This window comes from Pteronotus mesoamericanus, unplaced genomic scaffold (genome assembly GCF_021234165.1).
Source record: "Pteronotus mesoamericanus isolate MK-2021 breed Mesoamerican mustached bat unplaced genomic scaffold, CSHL_Meso_final contig_25, whole genome shotgun sequence".
Taxonomy (NCBI): Eukaryota; Metazoa; Chordata; class Mammalia; order Chiroptera; family Mormoopidae; genus Pteronotus; species Pteronotus mesoamericanus.
The window spans coordinates 15,519,904-15,530,917 of NW_026555105.1; the positions used below are offsets into that span (position 1 = coordinate 15,519,904).

General features: G+C 53.2%; 1 protein-coding gene across 1 annotated transcript in view; it reads left to right on the top strand.

The window, feature by feature from the left end:
* TGM2 (transglutaminase 2) overlaps positions 1 to 8,319 on the top strand; it is a 31,441-nt gene extending 23,122 nt beyond the window's left edge. Inside the window, exons 10-13 of the mRNA XM_054573765.1 lie at positions 653 to 925; positions 4,347 to 4,507; positions 5,610 to 5,746; positions 6,514 to 8,319. Of these exons, the coding sequence (XP_054429740.1) occupies positions 653 to 925; positions 4,347 to 4,507; positions 5,610 to 5,746; positions 6,514 to 6,664 (722 nt within the window). The 3' untranslated portion in view covers positions 6,665 to 8,319. The remainder of the gene's footprint in view (positions 1 to 652; positions 926 to 4,346; positions 4,508 to 5,609; positions 5,747 to 6,513) is intronic.
* The last annotated feature ends 2,695 nt before the right edge of the window (positions 8,320 to 11,014 follow it).

Sequence of the window (11,014 nt, forward strand, 5' to 3'; positions counted from 1 at the left end):
CGAGGAAGTTCACATTGTCTTGGTGCTTACTATGCACCAACCACTATGGTAGGCCTCGGGTATGAAATAGAGATAAATCAACACAGTCCTAGTCCTCAAGTAGCTCAGGAGAGTAACCACAAAAACAGAAACCAATGTGGTGAGCTAAATCACCATAGCTGGCCATAGGCAGCTGTGAAACTCCAGATGACATTGTGACCGATTCATCCTGCCGTGGTGAGGTTGCTCAGTTGGCTGGAGCGTCATCCTGTGCACCAAAAGGTTGCGGGTTTGATACCTGGGCTCATACCTAGGTCCTGGGTTCCATCCCTGACTGGGGCAGAAGACAACCAATTGATGTTTTCTTTCTTTCTCTCTCCCTTCCTTTCTCTCTAAAATCAATAAAAGCATATCCTCAGGTGAGGATTTTAAAAAAAAAGGCTTCCTGGAGAAGCGGTCATTTAGGGCTGGATCTTGAGGGATGCCCAGGAGTTCACTTTGGGAAATAAAGAAAATATTCTTTCCTCCTCCTGGCGCAGAAATGTAGAGAAGGCCCTCCTTTGGGGCTGCTCTGAGTCACCAGGACTCTGGGAGGCCAGCTTGCTCTGCCTCTGCCTCCTTCGCCTTGGAATATGTTCCAGCCATGAAGGTGCTCTCCTCACTGTCCTCACAGGGTCCTACGAGGAGAGGGAAGCATTCAGGAGGGCCAACCACCTGAACAAGCTGGGTGTTAAAGAGGAGGTGAAGGTAACCATGCGGATTCGTGTGACCCAGAGCATGGCAATGGGCAGCAACTTTGATGTCTTTGCCTACATCACCAACAACACCGCGCAGAAGTACAACTGCCGCCTTGTGCTCAACGCCCGTACCGTCAGCTACAACGGTACCGTAGGGCCCACGTGTAGCTCCAAAGAACTGCATGATCTTTCCCTGGAGCCCTTCTCAGGTAAGGCCCTTGTTCCTGGGTCAGTTCTTGACTACAGACTGATGTGCTAGGTAGTGCCCCAAGTGCTTCGTGTGTGCAATTTACGTCCCAGACTCCTGCACAGCGCTTATTCTTGGTCAGACCCTGTCCTAAACGCTTCACAAATATCAACCCGTTTAACTCTTATAACAAAAGTGGGAGGTGGAGTCTTCTATTGCCTCCATTTTTCAAGAAAGATACTAAGCACAGAGAAGTTAAATAACTTTCCCGAGGCCACACAGTTAAGACGCGACAGGACTGAGACTCGAACCTGTACTCTAAGCAACTACCCCATTTTGTTCCATTTCACTTGGGGCTCCTGACAGCTTTCCCACATGCTCCACTGCTTTCTCCCAGCTGATTCCTTCCCTCTGTCTCCAGCAACTCTCACACCCCTCATCGGAGCCTCTCCCCGCTGGAGGTCTTCAGCCTCCAAAAAAAGAGGTTCTAGACCACTGCTGCCCACAGAACCTTCTGCGATGATGAGTTGCGTGTCTATGCTGCACAGAGTGGTGGCGACTCGTTCCCTGGGGCTACTGAACCATGTGGCTGGCACAACGGTGGAACCAAAGTTTTAATTTCATTTAATTTAACCAGCCACATGTGGCCAGAGGCTGTCCAGGCCTCTGCGGAGAGAAGCGTGTTCCTCCCAGCCCTCACTGTCTCCTCATAGATGGCCCTAGCGCCTGTCCTGGCCTCCCTGGGAGGCAGACCCCCTTCCCTTTGCCCCTTAGTTCCGGGTCTCCCCTGTTTGGGGGTAACATAATGTTAGTACATGACCCAGCCCTCAGCCCTGAGCAGAGCCTCTGTTGTTCAAACGTCCCAGTCAGACACCTGCACAGTCATCTCCTTGGTGCCTTTTGCTGCCCAGCTTTGTTACTGTGCCTGGTTCTCTTCCTTAAAATAATCCTGAGACCCTGAGAGGCGTTGTGGCCACCCCTGAGGTCGCTTAGTAAGGCGACGCAGAGCCCATCTCCTGGCCGCCAGCAGCCTAATCCCGCCTTCCGCGCTGGGAGCCAGAGGCATGAGGAGGGCAGTGGGGCCACGGAGCTGGGAGAGGCCCCTGGAGCAGTGGAGCGAGACACTGGCCATCCTCTGAGGGTCCTGTTGGCTGTGTCGTCTGGGCAGTGGACCACCTCCCTGAACCTCAGTGTCCCCATCAGACACCTGGGCATTGTGACACAACGGTGAGGGATTGTCTGGTGGGCGAGAGGCTGGGCACTTGGGAACTAGGATATTAATGCACAGAAGTAGCGGCGAGGCCTAGGGCCAGAGCACTCTGTGTCTGCGAAGCTGTGGGCCTTCCCCTCTGCACTAGCCTGTCAGCCGAATGTTTCTGCTCCTTCGTGACCCAGGGGCTGGCTTTGGGGCCATCCAGTTCCTAAGGAAGCCCCTCTACGTGTCAGGCCAGGGGTCTATGGTATTGGCCGCCTCTTCATTTTGTCTTGGGAACTACATGGGCTCCCCTCGAGCTGCATGTCCAGAGCAGATGTCCAGTCAGGGTCCCTGAGCAGAGGCCGAACCCTCAGGGACAGAGTCATTTGGTACCAGGGCTGAGTCCCCAACACTTCACCCTGTTGAAAGGTGTTATCTGGGGGCCGGGCAGGCTGGCTTTGAAATTGGCCGCTACCACCTCCTAAATGTATGGCCTCAGGCAGGATGACAAGGCTCCCTGAGCCACACATCATACCCATCCATTCAATGGGGCAACAGCAGGCCTGCCTAAGGGCCCCCGTGAGGACTTGAAAGAGGAGACACGTGCCCAGGAGACAGCTGCAAAGTGTCACGTGGTGCCTGGTCAGGGTGGGGCCTTTACTCCTTGCTGAGCAGAAGTGCAAACAGGCGCGGGGCAGCTGAGAAGCCCTGTGCGCCTTCCCTGACCCCCACTGTGCCCAGCAGGGGTCTCCGTGCTGGGTCCCATGGTGTCTGAGTCCCCGCTAACCTTGATGGCATAGAAAGGACCCGGCCTGGGCCTCAGTACCCGGGGCTCAGTGTCAGCTGTGGGGGAGGATCAGGACACCCGAGTTCTAATTCTGGCAATTCTGCGGGCGGGCTGTGGGCTCTTAGGTTATTTCTCTTCTCCATGCCTGGCCTCACGTTCCTCATTTGTACAAACTCTGGTTCATCTTTGAGGAGCCCTTGCAGCCATTTTGTTAAATGATATATGTGTCATTTCTTGGGCTCAGAAGCACTTCAAAGGGAGGAAGTGTCCTTCCTGGAACGTGTGGCATGAAGGGAACTTCAGCCCGGGCCAGTGATGCTGGAATGACCTCCTCCTGGGCCTCTGTCGTGCCCACTCTGCCTCCAAATTCCCTTGGGCCCCTGGGGCACTGTTCAGGCAAGCCCGCCAGGTTCGTGTCTCCTCTCCCCGAGGATATATTCACAACAGAGGGGGCCCTCCTGCTCTGTCACCCACCCACAGAGGACGCAGCCTGCAGGGAGAGGCCCGAGGTCCTGTGTGTTATCCTCGGGCAACAAGGCAGAGCTGGTCCTGGTGCCCTATGAGGGCCTCCAATGGCAAGCTCGGCCTGCGATTGATTTGTTCGCCCTCGAAGATCACATACTTGGGCTGAGTCGCATGTTATTCTTTTATGATAAGGTCTGGGGGATTTCCATGTGCTAATGGACAGGAAGCCAAAGAGAACAGAATCCAGTCGCCCTCACCCCTGCCTCCTTGCGCTGCTGCTCCTCTCCCTGCCCCTTCCTGCCCCACGCTCACCCCTCCAGGTGGGTCACTGGGTACGTGGCCAGCGCGGGCCTTGGTGATCATGCCTGTCCCTGGCACCTTTCAAAACCAGGCAAATCGCCTAAGGAATGACTGAAACTACTGCACACACCTTTCCTTCTCTCAGCCAGCATCTGGCCCAGCGTCAAGACTGTGGTCTCTGGCGGGCAGAAAACAATTCTCAGAGGTCCAGCCCCACCCTGGTTCAGCCTCCTGGAAAGGTCAATAGTTAAGGCTGTGTCCTCCAAGCTCCCAGAGGACAATGTTTGCTTTCTTTCCTGTGGAGCTGGTCAGACTTTCCACTCTGCTCCACCAGGAATTTTCCCTCCTTTTTGTCCCTTTTGGCAGGAGATTGGGTTTTCTTCCCCTAACGCCATCTGAACAGAGGTTGGGACAGATTTAGAGAGCCAGGCACACTAATGCAGCGTTTTCCAAAGGTGGGGATGTGGATCCTCAGTGGGTCTGCCAAGGTCTAGGCCTTGGCTCATGGTGAGAAAGTGACTCTGAGGTCTTCACAGGTTGGGGAGAAGCCTGGGATCTGCGCAGTCATTCACCAGCGGCATGAGCTCGAGCACATCCTTTCCTCTTGCTGTGCCTGTGGAAATGCAGCTGGGGCCGGGGGGGGGGGGGCGGGGGACTCTGTCTCAGTCACTAAATGTGCTTCCCCTGCCCCTGCAGAGAAGAACATCCCCCTTTCAGTCCTCTATAACGACTACTCCAAGTACCTGACGGAGTCGAACCTCATCAAGGTGCGGGGTCTCCTCGTCGACCCAGCTGCTGACAGCTATATGCTGGCTGAGAGGAACATCTATCTGGAGAATCCTGAAATCAAGATCCGGGTAAGGGGAGGCCTGGCGGTGGGGGGGGTGGGGGGGGGTGGGCAGGGCAGAGTCCCAGGGCCAGCCCAAGGCTGGGAGCAGGCAGGCCTCATGCTCCTGAATCCCTGCACACTCTAGGCCTTTGACACCTCAGGGATTCTTAAATTCTGGCTTCATCAAGAATGGCATCGTGAAGCCAAAAGAATTTGGAATTTGTGAATGAATTCTAGAATCTCAGAGCAGTAGGGACATGGAATTGAGGGATTTTAGAATCACAGATGCTTCAAAGCTGAACTCCTAAAGCCAGACCCCTAGAATGTGGGTCCCTGGCGGGGCAGGGTGAGCGGAGGAGTTAAGGGCACAGACTCTGAAGTTTGACTGCCTGGCTTTGTGGCCGGGTGGCCCTGGGCATGTTACTTTTCCCCTCGTTGCCTCGCTTTGTTCATCTGTAAGACAGGTGATGTAAGGGTTAAATGTGCATCCATGAGAAGCACATATAGCCCCACCCAGTGCATTATAAGGGCTCAATAAAAGCTGACTATTGTCACTATCATCATCGTCATCATAGTGATTCACTTTCAAGGAGCCACGGCCCCAGAACCCCACATGCAGCAGTTACGAATAAATGGTAAAGAATGAGGGGGAGGGAATGAGCGCTGTGTGCCAGTCAGTCTTCTAGGAGTTTGCACGCTAATAGCTCAGTAATCCTTATGAGAACCCTGCAGCCAGGCATTGCTGTCCCATGAAGAAAGCAAGGCTCAGAGAGGGTAGTGATTTTGGGGGCATCACACAGTGGGGACAGGGCTCCAAAGCCTAAGATCTTCCCACTCCAGATCCTAGAACAAGGGAGGCACTATACTCTCTCTGGGTTGCGTGGAGCCTGCCCCTGCGGCTCCATGAAGGAGGACTGGGCTGGTATCATTGCCTGTTTTCCAGAAGAGGAAACTGAGGCACAGGGGCATCGAGTGAGGGTGGCAGAGTGGACATAGCTTTGTTCAGCAAACATTGGGCCAACTTGCAGCAAATATAAAGATGGCCCCGCCGGGATCCTGCCTGCCCTTGAGGGGCTCTGGTCCCCCTCCCTCGGTGCTGCTCCTTACACCTGCCCTGTGCCCTGCCCCAGATCCTGGGAGAGCCCAAGCAGAACCGCAAGCTGGTGGCTGAGCTGTCCCTGCAGAACCCACTCTCCGTGCCCCTGGAAGGCTGCATCTTCACTGTGGAGGGAGCTGGCCTGACTGACACACAGATGACCGTGGAGCTGTAAGTGCTAGTCACCCCAGCTTGGGGAGCCTGGGAGCACAGGGCAGACGCTGATGGGGCACCAACTCTAGCCTGTAACCCCTCATCTCATCTCTCACATGCCTGCCCACAAACCTGACTCATACACCCCTGCATCCCCTTCTAAACGCTTTCGGGGCACAGTTCTCAGCTGCTCATCCTCAGCATCCGCACCACCATGCTAGCTCGGTTCCCTACACATGTCTCCATAAACCTAAACAATTACACATTCCATTGCTAAGCACCTGCCCCCCAACATACAGGCCCTCACATAAATGCAAACATATGCACCCTGAATGTCTACGTGTGTCCTAGATACATCCCATTGGACATACACACATACAAGCATATACACTTCTTATTTCTTTATTATTGTAATGTAAGTTACATACAGTAAAGAACATGAATCGCGCGCATAAAGCTCAATGCATTTTCACACGTGTGGTCACCTGAGCACACCCACTCTTACCCCAAGCACACTGCCCGTTTCCACTGTGTTTGCGAGCACACACAGAGGCATACGCACACAGACCCCTCTATACATAGCAGGGCAGATTGCCCGGGACCTACAGAGCAGGGGCTGGGTCCCCTCATTGTTGTCATTTGTTATTACTGTCAGCATTAAGCCATATATCCGAGAATACAGAGGCTCTGTGCTAAGTTCTCAGTAATCACGTGTCGTCCTGGTCTGGCCCCAATCATGGGGCCAGGCCTGGGCGTCTCCTCATCTTCTTCCTCTCTCTTCACAGCCCACACCACGTGGATGTGGATCAGGAAGCCAAAATCAGGGTGGACCTGTGGCCTCGCCATGTGGGCCTCCACAAGCTGGTGGTCAACTTCGAGAGTAACAGGCTCAAAGCCGTGAAGGGCTACCGGAATGTCATCATCGGCGCCCCCTAAGGGGCTCCCAAGCCTAGTCCCACCCCAGTCAGCTGAGAGGCCTCAACTTGACCCCCAATCTTTATCCCAATCTAATGAGGAAAATTTGCCCCTCCTTGGACCCCAGACCCATCTTCTCCCCTGAGCCCGATTTCCCGCCCTTGTATGTGTGAGCAATGTTCTGTGCCTCCACAGCCCTGGCTTTGGCTGACTGGGCTTGGGATGGGAGAGAAGGGACCCACACTCCCCTCTCCAGCCCAGATGCCATTTGGAAAGCAACTAATCACCCACCATATTGTTTTATCTATTCCATAGCCCAATGGAGCAAAAAAGAGACAGAGTGCCCATTGGCCGGATCAAGGAACTCAACACCCTAGCGTGTCCTGGACACCTTCCCCAGACTGTGCCCAGGCCCCAGGAGCCCTTGGGGCAGTCAGCACAGGTGGGGATGGGGAGGGTCCCAGGTATAGGCCAGGCCTGAGCTCCTCCCACAGTCCCTCTCCCTGCTCACCATTGTGAAGCACCTACGATGTGCCAGGTGCATCCTGTACTTGCTGGTACTCACACAGCCCATTTAATCCATCGCCATGGGAAATTGCAGAGTAGAGCTGCTTTCTCAATAAGGAAACTGAATCTTGGAGAAGGGAGGTGGCCCACTCTGGCCAGGTGGACTTGTGGATATTTGAAAGGCTGGGTCATGAGAAGGCATGGGAATGAAGCACAGGCCTTCTGATTCCAAGTCCAGTGCCCTGCTCATGTCACCAGCCCTGACCTGAGAATGTCAGGGAGGTCATTTGGGACCTGACCAAAAAGGACCCGGTTGGGGTGAGGAAGTGGGAAATGGTTGGAAGGGGTCAGAGCCCCGAGTCCGGCCCGCCGGGGCCCCCTCCTCCCTGGGCCTTGGTGTCCTCGCTGCTCAGTGCAGTGGCCGAACCAGCTCATCTCCAAGGGCCTCTCAGCTGTGCATGCCTGATGCCTTGTATGATCCAGCCTTACAAATGACAGCAAGTCCTGCTCCCTGGTTCCACAGAGCCTTAGGCTTCACACCCAGGAGGTTTCTTAGAGTGAAACCAGGACCAGGGCCACTGTTCTGCCCCCAGCCCTAACCAGGTTCCACACCTGTGCCCAGGCACCTTCCTTCAGACCCCAGTTCCAGGGGCAAAGAGCCCTGGAGGATCCCTGTCTTACCCATGAGCCTCCCCACTGCAATGCCTAGACTTCACAAGAGCCTTCGTTGCCTTGCTGGCCACCAACCAACAAGGTCAGCCCCTGAGCCACTCCCTCGTTGCAGGACCAGGGCCCTGGAATACAGCTCAGGGAGCCCATGAGTTATCATCTCTGACTTAATCGCCCACATTCTCCACGTGACCCAGCCTCCCTAAGCCTGGATGAGGGAAAAAAAGAGCATTCTCTATCTGGAGTGGGGTCACAGCTTCCAGGGCCCCTCAAAGCGCAGAGAGGGCCTTGGGGAAAGTCACGCTGATGCACTTAGAACTCGCTGCTTTACACAGGGAAGAATCACATAATGAGCCGACAAATATACGATCTATATAAATATTACTCTGTTTTTCTATGATTTTATAAATGCTTTTGGGTTCCAAGCAGACAGTAGATAGGCTTTTGAGCCACAGGGAGCGAGCACTTAAATAAAGAGTTTATTTTTCACATTCAAACAAGGTCTGGTCTAGTCCTTTTCACGCTTTTGAGGGGGGTGGGTAGGTGAGCTCATTCACAATGGGACAGGTTAGGTCTAAACTTGACTGACATTCAAGACTGTACACAGTCTGGCTCTCTCCAGCCTCTTTTCCAAACAAAACATGTTTGGGCCACAGTGAACTTCCTGTATCTCTCCAAACACTGTGTATTTTCCAACTTCTTAGCTCCTGCATGGGTAGTTCCCTGAACCTAGAGTGCCCTTCTTCTTCCTTACCCACCTTGTGAGCTCCTACTCATCCTATAGTGCTTAATAGCAAAGTCACCTCTTCTGTGAAGCCTTCCCAGATTTCTTCGCAGGCCCTCAGAACCCCCAAACATGGACCAACTCAGACATTTATCAGAGAATTTTAATTCCATGTTGGTATATCTGTCCCTCTCACCATTCCATCTGAAGTCCTGAAGGGTGGGGACCAAGTGTCACTTAAATAGACACTAATAGATGCTGAACTGGTAAATCAAAGAATTTGAACTCAGCTCTCATAACACCAGTGCTATCCAAAAGAAATGTAACATGTGCCACAAATGCAAGCCATACATGTAATTAAAATTTTTCTAGCGGCCACATTAAAAAGAGTACAAAGGAATAGGTGAAACACATTTTATGTAATCTAATGTGTCCAAAATATTGTCATTTCAACACATAATCAATATAAAAATTATTAGTGAGATGCTTTACATTGTTATTTTCACATTAGGTCTTTGCAATGTGGTATATATTTTACACTGACAGCTCATCTCGGTTCAGAGAGCTGCATTTCAAGTGCTCAAGCATAGGCACTTCTTATTTTTTACTTTATTGTTGTAATGTGAGTTACATACAGTAAAGAACACAAATCATGCACTTACAACTCAATGGCCGCAGGCAGCTACTGGCCACCGCATGGGACAGTGCTCTGTCTAGACTGCAAGTCCAGGAGTGCGGGAACTTGGCCATTCACCTCAGCCCCCACTGACGAGGCACTGATAATATTTGTTGATTGAATAAATAATAGAAGACAGTCTCTGGTCCTCAGGGAACTCACGTTGAAAGACATGACAGGCAACTAAAAAATAAATCAAAATAAACGCTTATCATGTCCTCTGGTTGTTGCATCCTTCTGTTCCTTGAACAGTACATCTTGGTTCTGGCCTGAATTGCCCGAACATTTTATCAATTAGTAACCTGCTAGAAAACAGAAACCACGGGGCTATTTCAGGCAGAGGGCACGTTCATAAAGGAAATTGACTCCAAAGGCATCCGAAAGAGCAGAGAGGGAACATTACCCGGAAATGAGGAAGGAGCTGCCACCTGGCCAGTGAGGAGCCCATGGGCCTGTCTGCACCGCCTACCTGCTGGAGGTGTTGTCACTGCAGCCCTGGAACCACAAAGCCTGGAGTGACAGAGGCTGCCAGAGATGGCTGCGGCAGGAGCCAGGGGCACGCTGGCACCTCTCCTGCCTTCTCCCCACTGGCAGACCCTAATCAGAAACTAGTTGGCAAGGGGCTCTGGAAAATATTATTTTCAGGCTCCAGCCCCCCTGGGAACAGAGATGGCTGGGCCATTGCAGGTCGAGGAGGTTACGGGGCTGAGGGGCTGGTACTTACGGCTCGCTGCCCCCTCGGCTAAGAACACGCTTACCATCATCTCTGCCTCAGGAACTCTTACTCAGCCTTCAAAACCCTGGTCCTCTGTGAAGCCTCGCTGGACTGCACCCAACTGCTGCAGCCTCTGGGTCCCCTCAGCACATTGCAGACATCCCTTTACATCACTCAGGGCAGGGGCAGGCCACGCCCCCTCAAGGGGGCCACCAAGTAGACTCAGGACTGCCAACTCTGGTTCCCACTCCGGACTGGCCTCCCACTAAAGGGCAGGGGCAGGGCTGCCCCAGCCAGGTCTGCCAGTGCTGGCTAGATTCAGAAGCCTCTCTTGACCAGCCCCTAAGCCTGCCCCACCCCTGGGAGCCCACCAGCCAAGAACCCAGGAAGGAAAAAGCCTCTCTGCTCACGTAAGCCCATTTTACAGACAGAGAAAATGAGCCCGGTAACCTGCTCCCCAAACCAGATATGAGGGCTGAGAGTGGGTTCCTGTAGTAGAGTCCCCAAATGCATTGTCACACAGCAGCTCGGTGCTGCTGGGCGCCCCTCCAAGTGCAGCTCACAGTCCTGTTGTCAGGGATCCGGGCTCTGGAGCCACACAGATGCAGGATCTAAGCCCTGCTCTGCCGCGGATTCACGGTGTGGCTTCAGGCAGGTTCTCAGCCTCTCTGTTGAATGAGGACAACATGATGTCAACTTTCATGACCAACTTGCAGGCTCAATAAAATGGTACACAGAAAACAATGAGCTGCTCCCAGCACATTGTAATCCTACTAGCTGACTTTACTCCCAGGCAGAAGCCTTCACAGGCATTGTGTTTTTTACTCCTCAACCTTAGCCTGTTGTTCCCTTCATTTTACAGATTTCATTGCAGAGCTGGGACTTGAACCCAGGCTGCCTGTCCTCTCCAGATCACACCTTAGCCTAGAGGAGGCTCAGTTTCTACTTGAACCCTGCCCCCCCTTCCCAAATTGTTCTAGAACACACAGGGCAGAGGCCTCCACACAAGCCCTGATGAGAGGTCTGATTGGGGCCATCTTCCCAGCCCTGAAGTTCCTCTCCTCTCCAGCTGCTCTTGTT